We start from the raw sequence: 21,586 nt of genomic DNA on the forward strand, positions 1-21,586 counted from the left end.
CACAATATATGTGTCTGTATAATCACAGACACACATGCACACAGACACACACTTAAATGACAGCAGAGTATTACAGTGCACAATTCACCGTTTTTCCAATAAAGTCTTTTTATCACCATCATGTCAGTCAAGTCTCATGGTACACACAAATGTCTGTTATGTAAATAGTTCCATAATTGCAGAATTAAGCTTTCTCAGAACTTGGGATAATAAGGCAAGCTCATTCATTATTGTATGAGTTGCAGTTGTCCATTCAGCATGAATTGGCTTGATCAATGAGGTTGCAAGGTTCTTTTATACAGTACATTAATGGTCACGAGCAACATCCCCCTTTTCTGTGTAATATCTTCCTTTTCAGTGATGGCCTTAAATGTTTGTTTAGCATACCAGTTGTGGATGTGTGATTAATTTTATTTGTAATATTTTTTGGCAAGTGGTTGAACTTGCTCAGTACATAATGCAGGCACAAAGAATAGAGTGATTCCAGTGTCTTTCAGTTTAGTTACTATCTTCACACTTTGGTGAGCTCTAAAAGCAACAGATAATGCCACTGCCTGCTGATTGCATTTAACAAATGGCAGCTAGTCACATGTTTGATTCCCATATAGAATGATGACATTATCCATATAACAAATCATAGATTTTTTCATCATTTCATTGTGAATCTGCTTGAGTCAAATCCCAGTGTCCAGGGAAAACTATTTTCAAGGAGGCATCAGCCAGTCTTCCATGTGTAAATGAGCAGTGGGGGTAGGAGAATACCATATTTTGTTATAGCAAGTTACATTAAAATCTGCCTCTTGTCATCTAAAGTACTGAAATTGACACTTTTCTAGATCCATAGACTTCATCATCCACTCACCACATGGCACAGGGTGGCCATGTGTCTGATCCCACTATGTAACTAGACAGTTCTGAATATTGTGCTGTTTCACTACATTTTTAACTTTCTACACAATTTGTTCTTAATGTCAACAAAGTCACAGAACAGCTTTTGTACCTTTCTGCTTAACAATTCCTAAGCGCCATGATTGACAGAAAGTACTGATGATGCAAGTTCATGGGCAGTGGTTTTAAGTAAGAAATCATATCAATGTACTTCAATAATATTTGGCTTAGTGTTATTGGCTGTGTCAGCTTCCACTGAGGTTGAGCACATAGAGTGTAAGTGACTGATCTTGACAGGTGTTTGAATTGTGCTTATACAGGTGGCAATATTGTTTCAGAGTTGTTGGCTGCATTTACTTCCTTTGAAGTCTCAAACGAAAACATAGTATAAAAATAGATCTTTTCAGGTCTTTAAAATTGTGCTACTTGTAGTAGTATTGTTATTGCCATTCAAGTGCATGCCATTTGTGTTGGCATAATGTCTTGTTGTATTGATTATTTTGTGTATTTGTAGAGGCTAAACCATGAATTTAAGTACCAGTGAAAATTTCCTTTAAAAAAATAAACCACAGAAATTGCGACACATGTAGTCAAATGATAACTACAGTATCCAATATAATTACCATGGTGGCATGACCATCCTGTAGATAGATTCTAGTGTAGTAGACTAACAGTATGCTCTTCAGCCAATCCTGTGGGACAAATGCCCCAAATTTTAGATGCTTCATTTGCACATCAATTTGTTATGGATCAGTTGTCTAGTATCCCCTCTTCTATAAAGTAACAGTGGGAAGATAACTGTCAGTTTTCCTTTCCAAATATTGCTTGTCAGAGCATTGCTGTCATTAACTTGTGTAAGAGGATGGACAAATTAGATATTTAACTGAAGATTTATTTTATTATCTAGATAATAAATAGCATAAATATGTTGCAACTTCATAATGAATGATCAGCAGCTGCATCTTTATGGTCATGAAATGTGTCCATTTATCATGTACTCATAATCCATCAATAAACAACTTAAAACATTACATAAGATGTTTACAAATATTCTCATGTAAAACATTTCTTATGGTATATTTTTAAGATATTAGTTACTATTTGCAATCAACACAAAACAGCAAAAGATATATCATTGTTTTATGTTCCATTAAATTGGTATTACAACTTTGTTAGGTTAGAAAATGCAACTAATGTAACAAGGATGGACAAACAAATTTTATTTCTCTGTTTCAAATTTGTAAACTATCTGGCAGACAACGATTGACAGGCTTGGTACTGGAAGTAGCTGCACCACAGCTGTTGATAATATTTTGTGTTCAGCTTCATCACTGTCCCTTAATTTGCCAGCTTTCTTGAAAAATTTGGCTGCAATTCTGATGTAATCTACAAACAAATATTTATTGCAGTGTATTAATTATTTAGTATGTTGGATCTGTAATGAATTAATACATATATGTACTTTCAAATATTGATATAGTCCTAGATTTATATTTTATTGCATTATTTTCATTTGCAATATAAATATTAATTTGTTATGCATCTCTTGGCTTTTATGTATGCTCCATAGTACGCCAACTTGCTTAGGATGACTTCTGAACTAAGCACTTGATGTCAAAGGAAACTTTTTTGTAATTGCTGTTGCTATAAAGTTTATTGACCGTGCTCAATGTAAATTCTTTCAAAATCTGATTTTTAGCAAAGCAATGTTATATTGTGTAACTTTCCTAGACACAAGAAATGACTGCCAGTTTTGATCCATGAATGTTTCTTGATGTGCAAATATGTTAATTAGAAGTAATCAAATCATACACAATCCTTAATTGGAAATGCAGTATTTATTTCAGTGTAATTTGATGCATGTGAGTGCTTGTCCTCTTAAATAACAATGCGCAAAAATCACTTAATTGTAATCAATTTTTATTTCTGCCATTTTGTTCCACCATTATCATGTGATTTGCACACAGGTTGGTCAGAAATAACAATTTTGATTGTACTGCACTGCAAAAAGACCAAATGTCAATATTAAGGCATCTTTCAGGCATGTCAATAGGATAAATTGGTATCGAATTGCAGTTATGTTTATTAACATTGCAGCTGCTTATGCACATCAATGCAACATGGACGAACACTGTCAGTCCGTAAATCATATGTGAGGTTGGTTTTAATGTCAAAAATATTCATCTTGAGAGTGCCAAGAAAATACTGGTGTTTTTACACTGAATTCTTTCGTCTTAATGGTCATCACATAGTTTTAATTAAAGAGAAACAATTAATGTTATGTCTATTTGCTACTTATTTAAAGAATGGTTGGATTTTATCACACATCACCAGTTTAGGCAACAGTCACATAACATCCATACAGACTTCTTTAGCAAGCATCCTGATCAACTGTAGACAACCTCTGATTAGTTACATGATCGTCTTTGGCAATAGGATACAAATTGTGTGATGTGCAAACTTAATGTCATGTGCAGCTGTTTGGATTTTCAGTAAAAATAGAACTTAAAATTGTACTTATGTAATGATAAAAGCAGATGACCACAGGAACTTTGTCTATAAATTTGTAAATTTGTCAAATATTGAATATGTAAAAGCATTTAAGTTTTCTTTATTCAAACAGTATAAAATTACTCCACAATGATAAAAAAAGCTATTTTAATTTTTTTAATTCCATTTTGATCTGTCTGTAATGTAATGTTTCAACAAATTAATATTTTATGTCAAAACTCTCTTTATTATCACCCTAGCATTTGAACATATATACTAAGTAATATTTATGAGCAATTAAAGTTCTTTTCACAGCTTCTTTTCAACAAATACAAGTATCTGTCAGTAGACTGTACACATAGCCAGTAGCTTCAGTGTGGTGGTGGACAGGAAATTTTCAGTGAAGTGTGCATGTAAACAATAATTATCTGCAATGGCTTAGTGCATGACCTGTCTTTTACAACTGTTTCCTCACTCATGAACCGATTTGGTCATATGGACAAGCAGAAATTGCTGGTCAGATGTGGACAAAAATCTGAATAGCTGGCTTTTCAGCTCAGTTGGTACTGTGTTGATAAAGAAAAGATTTTGAGTAGAGATTTCATAACATCATCATTTTCAGGGGACCAAGACATAGAAGTTTGGATTAAAAAAAGTGAAAATTCTGCAAGGTCAGAAAGCTAATGAGAGATAAAGAAGCCACACATCTGGCATTATATGTGTTGGATGAAGCAGAAATTGGCTCTATTCACCAGAGGAAGTTCAGTTAGATGTTATATTATTGTCACAGAAATGTCCTGTCCACCTCCGCAATGTTTTAACGTTACAATATGACTACATTATTTTTAGAGAACTGTCTCACTACTCCTTTCATTGTCTCCTACTTAATCTTTTCAGTCTGTCTCACTTAACCTCTTTATTCTTCTCCCTGTCCATATCCTCTCTCAATCTTCATGCATACATACTATTACATAGTAAACCATATGACTTTCCATTCACCCATTTCATTTACATACAGAATATTACTGGCTAACTATTACTATTTGAGTGGTAAGCCATATAATCCAATCCATTAACTAAATTCTGACCCAGCGTTTTAGCAGAATATGGCCCATTTCTCAAGATTGTCATTGATTTTCTGACTCCCACCATCTTAATCTTTTTAACTGTCCATGATGTCTGATATGTATTTCCAATTTCTTCCTCCACACTTGTTGGTGATGTGAAACCTGGTAATGGTAACTGTTTTTTCTTTTGTTTCAATTCATTTTGCCTTATCTAATCTTTCACTACATCTTTAACTATTTCTCACCATAAAAACCCCTTTTGTAATAGTGGCCACCTTGATAATGTTGCTATTGCTTCTTCACAATGGATGGTCAGGTTGACAATTTGGGCTTTTCATGAAAAGACTTCTTATGATGTCTAGTTCTACAGGACTGTAGTGCCAGTTGGACTTCTGATTTCATGGCCATGGTGGTCATCTTTTAAATTTTGTTCTTGTTACTTCTCCAGAATTGTTTGTCATAGCAGCATGGGCTTTTACTAAAAGACTTTGTATGATACATAGTTGACTCTGCACAAAGACAATGCTGATCAAACTTTCAGTATGCTTAGCACAGTAGCCATTTTGAAAGTTTTGTTATACTTCTTTTGAACTGATGGTGGTATAGACATGGAGTTTTCAGTGATGAACTTCTGATATATCTTGTTGGTACTGGTGGCCATAATTAATATTTTGTTATCACTACTTCATTTGAAAGGATAGTCATATCAATATAGAGTTTGAAACACTTGTCACACCTTGTAGTTAGTCCTAATCCTACTTCTTTCTTGCAATGTATAGTTAATTATACCTGTATTAAAATGATGCTAATCTAATCTTCCAGTGTAGAGCCTTAGTGGTCATCTCAAGAATGAGCTTTCATCGAAACACTTCTTGTGATATTTAAGTGGTTCTGAATGAAAATAGTGCAAATCTGATCACTGCCATATCTAAACATTTGTAAAGGAGTTTTAAAAACCAGTCCTAATTGGTCTTGGGATCAAGAAAGTCAGTGCTTATATTTTTACAGTTCATGGAACTTCTGAACACTGCGACATTTGTGTATATGTTGACTAGATTTTTTATTTAGTTGCATTTTAATGAATGGTTTGATTGTTAGCACTCTGAACTCACGTGTAAGATGAAAGGCCTTGATGTGTGTTGTTAGCAATACTGGCCTGTGTGTTAAAAGCCCTCTCCACCACTCCACATTTTTTTCCCTCCAAAATTTGTACTTCTTGAATAGACCCTAAAATACAGTGTCGATAGATATATATTCCAGCAGTATGTGTATGGCATTGACATGACACTGAAACTGATCCATAAATGTGCTTATTGAAATAAATCTGATTAAAAAAAGATCTCCACCGTTCTACATAAAGATCTGATAGTGACCGCTTAAGGGTCATGTTCTTGTGACCTATGTTTTTACCATGATCGCTAATTTTTTCAGAATCAGAGGAAGCCTTATATCTCCATGTTTGGGAGACTGAGCAGTAAAGCTGAAGAGCATCAGTGTGTGCCTATCTAATTGATTCACTTTCAAATTTCTGAAAGCTGCATTTCCATTGGCTAACTAAAAGGTCACCAGTACATGACTCCTAAGCAGTCGCCATCAGATCTTCACCCAGGACAGCTGAAATCTGATTTTAATCAGATTATTATGTAAATAAGTATGTGATGAACATTTAATGTATTTCTTTTTATAAAAGTAATGCTTATGTTTAACAAATCACTATTATTAAAAGGTAATTAATTGTGTATGTTAGTTGTTTTTATTTTTGCAAGAATAAAAGCCTTTAGAAGTTTGCCTTCATGTACACTAACTGGCAAAAGTACTTTTTTCAGCTGTTGTGTATGGCATTTGGGGGCACACAGAAAGGATTGTCTTTCAAGGATCTCATGTGTGGGCTGGTGGTTTTGACAAAGGGGACAAGGGAAGAGAAAATTAAATGTAAGTATTTAAATTTGTATAGAATAACAGAACAAATGAAAGTGCACTTTTCTAAACTGGATGCTTAAGACAAAAAGTTGTGTCCATTTTATGCAGGTGACAGCATTAGAAAACCCCTTTTTGAGAAATGTTGTTGCTTGCAGGTGCTATTTTAAATAAAATTTCACTGTTTTTAATCAGATTTACATAATATCAGAGTAAATTGAAATTATGGCAATTGGTAAACATCAGCATTGGTCAGATCTTAACAAGTCATTCTTTGTGGCTATGATCTATGATGGTCAAAGTGTGTAGTAGTTTATTGATGGAAGCAAGGTACATTAACTAAAGCTCAACTTAGTTTATAATTTTGCCTATTCACAGAAGGAAATACAAATCTTTTAATTTAGGGTCCTTTTTCAGCCTTTCACAGAAGGAAATACAATATCTTTTGATTTAGGTGCCCCATTTCAGCCTTTTCATGTAACGAAATACCATATATACTTTAAATTAGGCATCCTTTTTCAGCCGATTCAGAGAAGGAAATAGCATATTTATTTCATTTTAGGTGACCTTTTTCTGCCTTTTCACAGAACGAAATACCATATTTACTTTAATTTAGGTGCCCTTTTTCAGCTTATTTCAGATTTGGGAGTACCTGAATTAAGTAAAGTTTACAACTTTTGCGGGGTGCCATTTTTAGAGTTTTCAGCATTCCAAGATCCACATGTACCAATTTTGAGATACTAAAGAGTGAATTATATAAGAATATGTACATTCATGTACCGTCATTCTCAGTAGCATCAAGAATGAATACTGATGGTGATTTTTTATGGGTTTTGTTTATCCATCAGCATATACACTACCTCTATGTTCATTGTACTCAAATCAATGCCATGCAAATTTTCTGTCAGCACACTATCAAGGCAATACTAGTCGTTAAATAACTCATGCAGAGGATTATCCCAGCATTATATAAAGGACAATTTGATCCATTTATTCTTTACTGACGTGTGATTATTATCAGTTATTCCAGGGTGATTAAGTTTCTAGGTACAAAGCAGCTAGACAGAAAACCTGCTGCTAGATTTCCAGTCAGTGCAAATGATGATTAGGACAAAGAGGCAGATTTCATGCTTAACTCCTGTACTGAAAAAGGTATAAAACAAATCGTTTCCACATGGAAGATAAAATATAATGAACATGTGTATAACATGTTTTGTAAATTTAAAAATATCATTTTCATTTGCCCAGGTAAGGTTGGCTGTGACTGGTGTGTAACTGTGTACACCTTATAGGATCTATAATGATGAGAAGCTGTGTGGTGGTCCACAGATTGAAAATAATATGTTTTTTAAATATAATGTTACACACTGGATGATCTGTTTTAGCTACTGAGCTTCCTTTTTCAAAGGTATTCATTACACTGTATAGTTCAGAGAATCTTTTTTTGTCAGCATTATTGGTATGTCAGCGATGTGATACTTTGAATGCTACTGGTAATAAGTACACCCAATTCTTTTCAACTACAGCCTTTTCCAAACAATGCTGCATTTTTATAATTAAAATCATCAGTTCGTCAAGGAAAGAATTCAAATGAAAAAAGCCTACAAAATGGTGAAATGAAGCAGAGATTTAAAAATAAATCACTTGGTAATTTTTTTGTATATAAAGTTCTGTTTGGCTACAGTATTTTCGAATTTGGAAGAGCCTGTATTAATTTGAAATTATAAACAAGTTCAGATGAAAGGGCTTCAACCTTGAAGCAATGCCTGAAATTGAGTACAGTATGGTAATTTCATACCTCTCTCTAAATTTTAAAGGATGAGGCAGGACTCCCACAGTCCAATCTGTCCTAAAAGGTCACCTCTTGGACAGAATAGAAGCTATAGACCCTTAAAGACAGGTGGATGCTTAATTAAAGGTCATTTCTTCTCTCAGAGATTAAGGGATCTCTACATTTTCTCTGCACGTGTGTTCAAGGAATATCCAGTAGATGCCTGTTTTAAACCAAATAATTGCTTAATATAGAGATATGTTCTTAAGCAGGTTTGACATCACTGTTGAGGTACCTGCCATTTAATAGTAATTGCCTTATATTGAGATCATTGTCCATACCCGCCATTTAAAAGGGACTGCCTTATATTGAAGTAGTTTATACATGTTATTACTATTAAAAGTATGATGAGATCATTGACCATACCAGTCATTTAAAAGGGACTGCCTTATATTGAGGTATAATATAATATTATTACTATTAAATAATATGATGAGATCATTCACCATACCAGTCATTTAAAAGGGACTGCCTTAAATTGAGGTATAATATAATATTATTACTATTAAATAATATGATGAGATCATTGACCATACCAGCCATTTAAAAGGGACTGCCTTAAATTGAGGTATAATATAATATTATTACTATTAAATAATATGATGAGGTCATTCACCATACCAGTCATTTAAAAGGGACTGCCTTAAATTGAGGTATAATATAATATTATTACTATTAAATAATATGATGAGATCATTGACCATACCAGCCATTTAAAAGGGACTGCCTTATATTGAGGTATAATATAATATTATTACTATTAAATAATATGATGAGGTCATTCACCATACCAGTCATTTAAAAGGGACTGCCTTAAATTGAGGTATAATATAATATTATTACTATTAAATAATATGATGAGATCATTGACCATACCAGCCATTTAAAAGGGACTGCCTTATATTGAGGTATAATATAATATTATTACTATTAAGTAATATGATGAGATCATTGACCATACCAGCCATCTATACCCCATAACAACAGTAGCCACATAGAGTAAGGAAGAACTCTATAAATTTCTGTGTCCAAAAAAGTCCACTGGGGGACCTATGGTAGACTAGTTCACAAAGCTGATCAACAAGCTCTTATTTACAGTTCTCCAGTCTCACATCAGAGAGCTGGAAACCTTCATCCTGAAGTGGGATTGTTTATTTATACCTACCCACCATTCAGGATGATTCTGCAAGTTCTCCACAAGTTCAGGTTCTCCATTGCTCAGCTCATTATAATAGCCTGACTGTAACTCCAGTGATTATGGTTCAGTGATATTTTCAACCCGATGGTAGCCCAGCCTGGGATATTGTCACAGAGGAGTGACTTTCTTTTGCAATACAGAGGCTCTCGGCTACAAAACAGCCTACAGATCCACCACCTTCATGCTTGGCCATCTCAAGCAATCTATCCAACAGACAGGTTTTTGAGCTATGTTGCCAAGTGCATCGATCAGGCCAGGAAACACTCCTCATTTAAGGTCTGTGACATCAAGTGTAGAATCATTTTTTGTTAATGCAGTAAGAATTGTGTTAATCCTAGTTTCCTTTGATGAGCAGAGTTGCAGACTTTTTGTATTTCATTTTGGAAAGAGTGAATGCTTGGGTTCTTCAACTTAGGGCTGTACATGTAGTTACTGGGGTAGCCATTTCCAAAACACTCAAGTTTTCAAAAGACCCTGCCATTGGTTTGTTTCTGACCTTGGGTAATTTGAGCTGCAGAGATTGGTCAAATCACCTGTGCATTCTTGTGCTATTTGACATAATTACATTGAAACCTGGAAATTATGGCCCTAAATGAGAGAAGGCCAAACTGACCTTTGTACTCTAGTGACCTTTGCACATTCACCTTTTAGACTTGGTTTTTGAACAATCACAAGTATATGTATTATACTCTGTATTCATTGTACATGTAAAAACATATGTTGTTTTCTATCATAGCTTACATTACAAACAAGGATTGCTCACTTTAATCCATTTTCAGGATGAGGGTGGGGCTGCTATGGGGGGGGGGTTTTGATATTTTTAAAAAAAATCTGGCTTGCTCAAATTTGTTGAAAAAAGGAACTTAATATGGCCATTACATTAGTTGGAACAAATGTTATCATGAGGTAAAATAAAAATGCATTCCGGTTCAAAAGTATATCCCAGAAAATAAAATGCTTTTGTCTTTCAGTTACATTGCCACGGATTCTTTAAAAAAATCAATGATCTTTGTTTTTTTCACAAGGACAAAACTAAAAATTTGACTGCAAATTGACAGTTTACCTATGACTAAAACAGAGGACTAACTTTGGGGGTGGAGGCCACTTGTAGTAATTGGGCTTAGAAACAGGTGTGTGTACTTCCGATAATAACATGTATCTGGATTAGCCAGTTGCTCATGTTAGTGAGACCAAAAGACAGCTTATGTGAGAGGTTTGTTATGAATAGGAAATGAAAAGAAGCCTTATGTGGCTATTGTTAATAAAACCTGACCTGAAACTTTGTCTGCCTTTATCAACATGTTTGTGAAGTTGAAATATTGAATAACCCATGACTGGAATGAAAATTGACATATCTCTCTTCCAAGATGTAATTTTTTCATCAGCGATAATGGGTAGCTTTAATTCACAGGTAAACAGACGAAGATATTGAACTATACCTGTTACACTGGCATAGTAGGTGATTCCCATTTCTGCTGTGACAAAAACAGCTGCTATGCCCACCATCCAGCAAACAAGTTGCTTTGACCATTCCTGCAGTGCTAAACACAGCCTTTTGTGTTGTGTGTTTGTGGCTTGAATGCCACATTTCAGCACATGATAGGCTTTATATGGTGGCCAGTATATTTGGTGGATGAAGAACTCTGGGAAAACCACTTACCCATGGTAAGCTACTGGCAAACTTTCTCACATACCCATGTTGGCTGAGCCATGGAGAAAGAGGTGAAATGTCATTAATCAGTAGAGCAGAGCACATTAGACAGATCGACCTTCAGGGCCCCAAAATGGTCTTGCTTTTGAATTTGACTTGTTTACACTTTTGAATTGTATTGACAGTGCAACTGGATTACGGTGAGAAATGTTTACACATTGATTCACATGATAATCCTTTAAACAATGACATCATGATGGTGAAAAAGCTTAGTTTGCAGACACTGAGTGGTCACTGTATCCATGGTCAAGTGATTTCTTAAAGTAGTTTAAAACAATTATTTGCTTAAGAAATACCTGGCTGCTGACTGCAGATAACATGTGATTTTTATATACTTCACTTTTTTTTATAGCAAGCTTGTGGGGGTGTGCATAAGAAAATTAATGTCCAGTGAGACCAGTTGGATGCTATTTCAAGGTTACTGATCCTATTGTATTTAGATTAATCTAAAACTGTTGGTACATGAAGATGTACAAGGCTAAGTTTTCATAAACTTGATAAATTGCATGACATATTTTGTCAGAGTTGTATTTTTGCTGGTTTTCATAGCAGCTGTTTTATTTCCATTACAGCAAAGTACAATTGAGTATGCCCAGTACTTAGCCAAATTGAATTTCATAAATCATGGTTGGGTTAGGAATACTTCATTAGACCTATTCTACTATAGTTGAGTTTTGGAGGCACTCTGTTGCATCCATTCAGATTTCATTGTAATCAGATGAAAACATCTTTTGGGCTTAATTACCCATACATGTACAATCACTGTAATATGTTGCCTTGAAGCAACACTATCCTGATTGAGTTCCTTTTATATTTCCTGAATTTGTCTCTGTTTTTGATACACATTCATATGCACCAGGGCTATTTTGTTTGGGCCTAAATTGGGACAACATAATTGTGCAGGGTAGGTTATATTATACTTTATTATTTGAGCTGTAGGAAGCACTATTCTGATTAAGTTCCTTTTTTTATTTTTTCAGAATTTGTCTATACATTGATGAAATGCATTGCATTTGAAGTACATTCATATGTACCAAGACTGTTCTGTTATTATTTGGGCACTAAAATTCTAAATTGACACAACGTATGTAGCATAGGTTATGATGCATTTTCTGGATATTGTCACATCTGAATGATTTGACTGGAAATTTTAGTGCAGGTGACCTTGCCAGAACATGCCTGTTTGCTCCTTCATCCAACACAAATCCAAGAGCTTAATTCAGTAAACATTTTCTTTTCTGTTTGGGCTTTAATGCTGCTTTCTATGGAATACAGGACAGTAACAGTCCTTGCTGGTTAGCCAACCACCAGGAAAAGTAAGAGAAAAAGTAGCAATTATTTTGTCAGGAATTACATTAAGTGGGATGCAATAACAGATGATTGACAGTTAGTGTTGTACCACCTTGAAGAGATGACAGTTGTTGTTGGTTTCACACCATTTCCCAGCACATGATAACATGGTGGCCAGTATAACTGGTGGAGGAAGAACCCAGGAAAATCTTGGTAAGAACCATCAACCCATGGGAAGCTACTGACAAGCTTTCTCACATACCCACATCAGCCGTGCCTGAGATTTGAAACCACACGGAAAGAGCTGAGATAACAGTGATGAGTAACGGCAAGTGCCTTAGACCACTATGCTACCCAAGGTACCTTCAGAGATGACAGAAGTGGGATCTGTTTAATGACATTCTTTTTGATGTACGTTTAGCCAAATTAAAGCATGTTTGGTTGCATTTGTTCCATTTTTTTTTGTTCCAGAGTGCAGTTTATCCTACAGGCATTGTGGTCTAACATTGTCATCTTATAATATAGGTGACAAATGTAATGTCCAAACACAGAGATTCATTTGCCATACTCATCAAAACATGAAGCTTCATTGATATTGTTTCTTTAGTTAGAATACATGTCAACTAATAAACCATTTATTTCATTTGTAAAGACCTATTTTATTTGCACTTTTGGTTGATTTTTATATATTTAACTTACATGAACTGAAATAATAATTATGTCAGAACTTTTGACCAAAAACTCCACCCAGGATCATGTTTTTTAATTAAGATGCCCTCACAAGTTTAAATTGGTAATTCCAATCTTAAAATAAGTGGATATAGAGAAAGCATGTTACTTGTGTGCATACGGTAAAATATAACAAGTTTTTAGATCCATAACACAATTCCAGAAAAACCAAAATTGCATAGATTTTATTGCTTAGACAGTTTGGCATCAGAAAGAGTTTAATCAGCTTATTTATATTTTAATTTCTATTTGATAAAAGATATTTATCTAAACTGCTGAAAATGGTGAATTTTAGAATTAAATGTCTTAAGAATCAGAAATGTATTAAATGTTCATATTGACTGTCCAGGCTTGGATCTCTTTAAACAGATTCAACGCTTTTCCATAGAAAATGGTCAGGATATGCATGTACATGTACCGAAGTCATTTACTCTTTTCAAAACAGACCAAAGTATTGCTTCAGTTATGGTGCCAAAACCTTAAAGAATTACAATGGACCAATCAGATTGTAAAAACCATGTTCACACTGTAGCGTTACTCCAAGAGTAAAGAATATTGAGTAACAATTGTAATCAGATGTTGTTTGTATCCATATGAAGTTTAAATAAATTGAAAACTACTACACAACCCTGTAGTAAATTTTTTGGCATAATATATGCATTTGCAAGAATTAAAAATCTTGTCTAAATCTGATTCTGCCCAACATAAAAAATGCAAAAGTTTGCAACTTTCAGTATTCTTCAGATATGCAGCAATTGACTAATTTATTTATTCATTGCAGTGGGGTCCTGGGTTTCAGAGTTTCTAAAACTCTTGCATTTACCAATCATTGCCATCTCGCTTCTGTCTGCATGGGTTCTATTGTTGGGCTTGGCCAATGTTGGTATGTGAGAACGCTTGCCCATAGCTTCCTTATTTCCTGATTTATTTTTGAGCAGCAAAATACATGTATTTGATGCTTCTCTTAAAAGTTTTTGAACACCGTTGATCACTAATGTGAAAGTATATGCCATAAATGTATTTTCATAGGAAACAACAAGCTAGAGAAAAATTAAATGCAAACATATAATCTCTGTAAATATTTCATTTAAATATGATCAAAAATAAATCACTGGATTGTTATCTGTACTTTAAACCATAAAAGAGGATGAACACATTTTGTATTTGTATATATTTATGGTTTAATAAGGGTAAACCAAAATGCTTATTTCACTAACAATACAAATAATGTGGTTGGCTGCTGGACCACTAAATCTGGTTGCTCAGCAGAAACTACTGCATGAACAACTAAAAACTTTAAGATAACTCCAATATAATTACTCATTTATTCAAAATTTAGTATTGGGTTTCTTGCATATTTTTGTGAAAATTAGTGCCAAGATGTCATTTCATAAAAAACCTATTTTCTTGATTTTGTATCATAGTGCATATAATTATTTTAAACCATTTCCATCAAAAGCTGATTGTCTGTCTTGGGGTCATTTGGTTGCAAATGCATGTTTAATGTTCCATATTGATGACCACTGTAATGTAAGAAAAGGAAAGAAAAATACAACATAATTACTTTTTATGCACCATTCTCCCAAACCTCTATACACCTGTATCTACATGTACTTGCAAGGCTTCTCTAATAATCAAAATAAAGCAGTGTTTACTATTTCCTAAGTACATGTAACTCACAAATTACAAAAACCGAAATTGAATGCTCACATTGATTTAACTGTGTACATGTAAAAATATAAATAAATTGTATATAATTTTTTTTATGCCGCCTATCCTGAAGGTGCTTAGCTCCTGGATACAGTTGCTTGCTACCCTGTCTCTTACCAGCATAAAGGTTCGCGGAGTGTTTAGGATCCATGTTGCTGTTGCTTGTGTTTAATAAAGTATTTTATCAATACTTTGAAATGAGATGGAGCAGGTTGGCATTGATTTTATGGCAAACTTCCATAATTGCCAGAAGAGCTGTGCTATTAATTTAACAATTAGATCACATGTTGGACTATATTTGTTCATTCATTTATGCTTTGTTTGATATTAATGTTTGCACAAGAAACAGAATGAAAAATTCTGTAAACTTTAATCTGCATTGTGAATCATATTTCCTCTTTTCAAAGATCTATTATGTAAACTTTTATCTAGCAGGATGTGGTTTTGGATTTAGTTTAATTTATATTTGATCACTCTTTCCTGAACACATGTAAATACTGTTTACTGCAGTTGGGGAGATTGTTTCTTGGTAATTCAGTCTATTCATAGTCAGATAGTGTTTTTTAATGCTTATATTCTCTGTGTGTGTGTGTGAGAGAGAGAGAGAGAGAGAGAGAGAGAGAGAGAAAATGCAGTTTGTTAGGAGTATTCAGTACAACAAATAATTCTCTGAATTCTTTCGAGTCCATCCTTTGCTGTGGGAAAAAATGTTTTCCATTTTTTGTCTTCATTTATTTTTCCATTGAAATTTTATTCAAGTCACAAATTTAAAATAAAAGTAAAAAGATGCAATTTGACTCTAATAACATTGAGATTGCAAATCAGTGTATACCCTAGGGATGCAAGATTGAGAGTAACAAATCAAATCACCTTGGGGGTCAGACAGAATGAATAACAAACCTTAGTGTCATTTTAGAGTCATATCATAAAAAGTTTCAGTATACTGTACTGCATTATTGACTACATCATAGTCAGTGAGGCAGTGATCTTGAAGTTTGAACTATGTCTTTAAATTAAATTATTTTGCTTTTAGATGAAATATCGTCATCTTAAATGTATAAAAAAAACATTTAGACATCACGTCACATTTTATTTAAAGAAAAATCCTTTCAGGTTTGTAAGTCTTTGTCAGGAAAGTCATGTCTGATCCTCCATAGCAGTTAGTACTCACAAAACAGATAGTTGCTAATCTAGGAATTAATTTCACTCGAGAACATTTATTTTAAATAACAGAGCATGGCAAAATGCTATCAGTTCATGTTTTGTTTATATTATGTAGAAATTGCGAGTATTGGAATGCAATAATGTTTGCAATCTGTTTAATAACACTTTCTGTACTGGACCATCATAGTATTGAAATGTAATTATGTTTACAATCTGTTTAATAAAGCTTTCTGTATTGGACCATCAGAGTATTGGAATGTAATTATGTTTACAATCTGTTTAATAAGGCTTTCTGTATTGGACCGTCATAGTATTGGAATGTAATTATGTTTGCAATCAGTTTAATAAAGCTTTCTTTACTGGATCATCAGAGTATTGGAATGTAATTATGTTTGCGATCTATTTCTTAAAGCTTTCTGTACTGGGGGGGCCCCGAGTTGTCTAGAGCGTTCACCGTTCTGGATTACTGCCATCTCACCTCTGTCTGCGTATGGTCGAGTCCAAGGCTCGGCTAGCATGGGTACATGGGAAAGCCTGCCAGTAGCTTCTCATGAATCAGTGGTTCTTTCCTGGGTTTTCCAGGGTTCTTCCTCCACCAGTTATACTGGCCGCCATATATAGCCTATCTTGTGCTGAAAAATGGTGTTAAACCCTAGAACAACAACAACAACAACAACTTCTGTACTGGACCATCAGAGTATTGGAATGTAATTATGTTTGCAATCTGTTTAATAAAGTTTTCTGTACTGGACCATCAGAGTTTCTGGATATCTTGAACTCAGCCATAAGAAAGAAACCTTTATATATTGTAGTTTTCTGGTCAGTGGTAAATGTCATGGTAAATCTGATAAGAAAAATAATGGGTTTTGGACTGTAGGTTTAGTCTAAGAATGCATATCTTCATCAAAGGTGAAGGTCATTGTGATATGTTGGTTAATTATCTCCAGAGTCAACCATGCATGACCAGTGCCAACATAGAGGACTGTTAGACATGAAGTGAGCATATAAAGAACTATTCATGGTACTCATGGTTCTAACACTTTGTATAATAGGTGAATAGGGTGTAGTGTGTGTGTGTCATTTGGATTTTTAACAATCATATCACAACATTTTATAGTGATGTCTGGCACTGGGGCATTATGCTGTAGACATGTAGTATGATGTCCAACCAAGTCACATTATCCTGACACCAGACCAACCAGTCCTAACACTAACTTTTAATGCTGAGTGCCAAGCAAGACAAATGCTCGTACCATTTTTGTAAGTCTGGTATTACTAGGCCAGGCATTGAACCCACAACTTCCTGCATCCGAAGCAGACACTCTAAACACTTAGGCCACCGGAATGGTTCTAATACACGAAGGAACAGGTGATTAGCCATTATATTCCCAGATGCAGACTAAATCTTTCCCAGTAAACATTTTGATATTTGAGCCCAGTCTAACCATTGTAAATCTTAATATGTAAATTGAGTACATTTAATATATTTATAGAATATTTGTAGGATTTTCTCTCAGGCAATAAACATAACTTTTCTGAATTAATTAGACTAAAATTTTCACAGAGTTGTCTCTTTTATTTGCAAAATCTCAGATTCATAAATTGTTGCTAAGTTGCGATGATGAAAATGCATCCTGTATTTTAACCCACTCTCTGACCAATCTTTATGGCAAATAAGCTTTGTCAGTAAAACATTGATTATTATATTTGAAGTTTGTAATTTAATTTCTTTGCCAAGAATTATTTAAGGAAGGTATTTGAAAACCAGCTGAAAATCTGGGCTTTTAAAATTGTGTTCCAGTCAGTTTTTCAACTACTGTTAAAGCCATTTTATTTACAGAGTATCATGGATATATCTGTTTTTTATGTTTCCAGAAAATATTTTTATGCATCTCTGGAAACTTCTTATCAAGAAATTTCTGATTTGACTTTCATGCCATTATAGCATACTTTCCAATGTTTGCATGTTCTTAAACTTCTTGGTCATAGATTTTAATGATTCAGAAATAAAATTTCACTGGTCTATCACCAGAATGCTTCTGAAATAAATGTAGTCAAATTTGATTAATTCTAGGTCATTGGGAATGAAAATGATGCTTAAATTTTTTGATTTGCTCTAGTTTTAAAGATACGATACTGGGTCAGTATATGCGACCCTTGACTTGGGAATGGTGTAAGATAAGTGAGTTATAATGGGAAGGGATATCAGTTTAAAACAGAAATGACTAAAATACATCTTTGACTGGATCATTGAATAAATCTATGACTGGATTTGGACAGTACTTGTTTTGTAGGCAAAACAGTGAATGATGCAATCTGAAGCTGGCATTGCATCATACATGATATGAATTCCATCATGTTATTCCAAGAAGTCATGGATGATGCAATCATAACTAAGCTTACATCACTCTGCTGAACAAATTGCGCTATATCAGCTCTAAAAATCATACAATGTCGTGCTCTCTTATTTGTCAGTCTTTGAGTTTGCAAAGGGACACATTTATGTTAAGCCAAAGTGAGCAGAGATGCCTCTTACTTGTGTGAATAATGCAGGTAAATTCTGCTATGTTTGTAGTGAAATGACTTTTGCATCACAAAGCGCAGTATAACCACTATGGTTAAGAAAGCCTATCACCTTTATTTTGGCTGCAGAGTTGGAGATCAGGACAAGAGGTGGGCCTCACATATATGGTGCAACACTTGTGCAACAAATCTTCACCAGTGGTTGAACAGGAAAAGTAAATCTATGCCTTTTGCAGTACCAATGATTTGAAGAGAGCCAGCAGATCATGTTGGGGCCCCAAATGGCAGAGTGGTCTAAAGCACTTACCGTTAGGGATCATTTCATCTCACCTCTGTCTCTGTGGGTTTGAGTCTCGGGTTCCGCCAATGTGGGTATGTGAGAAAGCTTGCCAGTTGCTTCTTGTAGGTCTGTGGTTCTTTCCAGGATTTTTTTAGGTTCTTCCTCCACCATTTATACTGGCCACCATGTATAGCCTATCTTGTGCTGAAAAATGGCATTAAACCCTACAACAACAATAACAACAACAACAGATCATGTCAGCAATTGATGCTTCTGCATTGTGCCTCCAGTTGGGAAATGTGTGTCAAATAAGAAAAAGTGGACTGTGCATTATCCAAACATTCAATCAGCTATATGGCCAAGACCCCATGGAGAAGGACTGCCAATTCCTGATGCACCAAAATCATTCTCACTTGAGTCAGATGAGGAAGAGAAAGAGGATGAAACTTCTAGCCCTGAACCATCAATGTCACATAACATATTTCCTCCCATCCTACTCCTCTGAATCACACCTCATGACACAAGGTGAAGTGAATGACCTTGTCAGGGATCTGGAACTATCCAAGAGTAAGGCAAAGCTGTTGGGAACCAGATGACAGGAGTGGAATCTCCTGGCAGGTGATGTTATAGTTTCCACGTTCTGTGACCATCAAAAGGATATTCTTCTTCATGGAAGGTGATCTTGTAGCCTGCAACAACATCAATAGTGTGATTGCAGCCCCTCAATATTGTTCATGATCTGGATGAGTGGAGACATTGGATATGCAGTCCATATGAAGGAAACCTATGAAAACATGAAACTACTTTTGTGGTGCATAAACTATGACCGCATCAGTGGCAGCTTTGTAGCAATTTTAAGGTTCATGATCTCTTGCTTGGTCTGCAGACTGGATGCACAAAGTACTGCCATTTTCTCTGCGAATGGGATAGTCGTGCAAGAGATCCCCACTACATTTTGAGAGAATGGCCACTCCAACAGTCATTGAAGAAGCCTGGGAGGAAAAGTGTTCAGCATCCACCACTTGTTGATTCAAAGAAGATTTTGTTACCATCCTTGCACATCAAGCCGGGTCTGAGGAAGAACTTTGTTATTTATGCATATGTAAATGTTCAGCTCACTATTTAGGGTGGAATAAATTTCAAACTACAAAAGCTTTCTTTACTGCATTTCATTTGAATCTGAATACTTGTTAATAAATTCACATAAACTTTGAAAAACTATACCAGGGTTTGAAAATATTAATGTATTCTATATATGTCTGATTGGACTGGAGTTTATTTTAACACCAATAAATGGCTGAAAATTGGACATTAGGAGTTTCTAGTTAGAAATACCTATTCATGTTTGAAAATAATTTAATTCTTACAGTTGAAACTTATACATGGGTATTGACCTCATGTTGTGCTTACAATTTACATTTAAGAGTGAAACTGCCCTGGCAATTCAGTACAGTCTGACCATTGTATGCCAAATTTCACAAGTTCAGATGTTTTTCAAAACCTATAACTTCTGTCTAGGCATTATGCGATTGAAAACTACTTGCAAGATTTATTTACCTCAGAAAATTTAAGAATTTAACGACATGCAAAGCTATGCTACTTCAAAACTGTTTTCAATATTTTGTTACTCTTAACATACAATTGTGCAAAGAACTGGTCCACATAGGGATTTGTTGTTGTCGTAGGGTTTAACACCATTTTCAGCATAGGATAGGCTATACATTGCAGACAGTATAAATGGTGGAGGAAGAACCCTGGAAAACCAGGGAAGAACCACTGACCCACGAGAAGCTGCTGGCAAGCTTTTTCATGTACCCACGTTAGCCAAACCTGAGACTCGTAACCCACATAGACAGAGGTGAGATGGCAGTGATCCCGAATGGTGAGCACTTTAGACCTTTCGGCCACTCGGGGCCCCCCACATAGGGATAATATCCAATATTAGGTAATAAATCAGCAGATAGCAGAGGTGCTTGCTTTAGTGGCATTGTTACAGAGTGCACTACACCCACTATTATAGTAACCATGAGATTTTACAGGTCAAAAGAAATTACCTAACACACAGATGGTATTCTGTAAAAGAGTGACAGGAAAGAATAAATGAATGAACCCCATATTAATTAAAAGTTATAAGCAGTGGATTTGCATAACTATTCACCATAAACAGTGTTATTATAGTAGCAAACCTATCCGCCCCATCAATTTGAATGGTTCTGTTCCACATCGATCATCCATTTTCAGTAATTGATTGTTGTCAGTATATTACATGTATACTGGTTTACTGTGGTATTTTTTTCTGGATGGTATGTACCATGGTTGTTGTTGATGTAGGGATAACCATTTTTCAGCACAAGATAGGTTATACATGGCAGCCAGTATAAATGGAGGAGGAAGAACCCGGTAATACGCCAGAAAGTACCACTGACCCATGAGAAGCTGCTGGCAAGCTTTCTAATATATCCACATTGGCTGAACAAGAAACTCAAACATACAGAGGTGAGATGGCAGTGATCCGTAATGGTGAACGCTTTAGGCCGCTTGGCCACTTGGGGCCCCATGTACCATGGTACTTTTTTGACTGTACCAGTACTTTGCTAGTTTTCATTACTAAGGAATGTATGGACATTTGCGAGTAATCCTGTTACAAATTTGAGGCTATTACCCGCATGTTTTCATTTTACATGACAAAATAGTTAAAATTTCTTTTTTTTGCAATGTTATTTTTGTCACTAATTTTGAATGCTACAAATATACATGTAATTATGTTCATGATCCTTTAAATCACATA

At 34.9% G+C, this 21,586-nt stretch overlaps 1 protein-coding gene across 1 annotated transcript in view; it reads left to right on the top strand.

The window, feature by feature from the left end:
• The window catches only part of LOC149776844 (ubiquitin carboxyl-terminal hydrolase 32-like), a 173,404-nt gene that overhangs the window by 19,013 nt on the left and 132,805 nt on the right, over positions 1 to 21,586 (top strand). The window contains exon 3 of the mRNA XM_089941578.1: positions 6,272 to 6,377. Within this exon, the coding sequence (XP_089797704.1) occupies positions 6,272 to 6,377 (106 nt within the window). The remainder of the gene's footprint in view (positions 1 to 6,271; positions 6,378 to 21,586) is intronic.

The sequence above is a fragment of the Sinohyriopsis cumingii genome, chromosome 18, assembly GCF_028554795.1.
Source record: "Sinohyriopsis cumingii isolate HCF-2022 chromosome 18, ASM2855479v2, whole genome shotgun sequence".
In the NCBI taxonomy this organism is placed as follows: Eukaryota; Metazoa; Mollusca; class Bivalvia; order Unionida; family Unionidae; genus Sinohyriopsis; species Sinohyriopsis cumingii.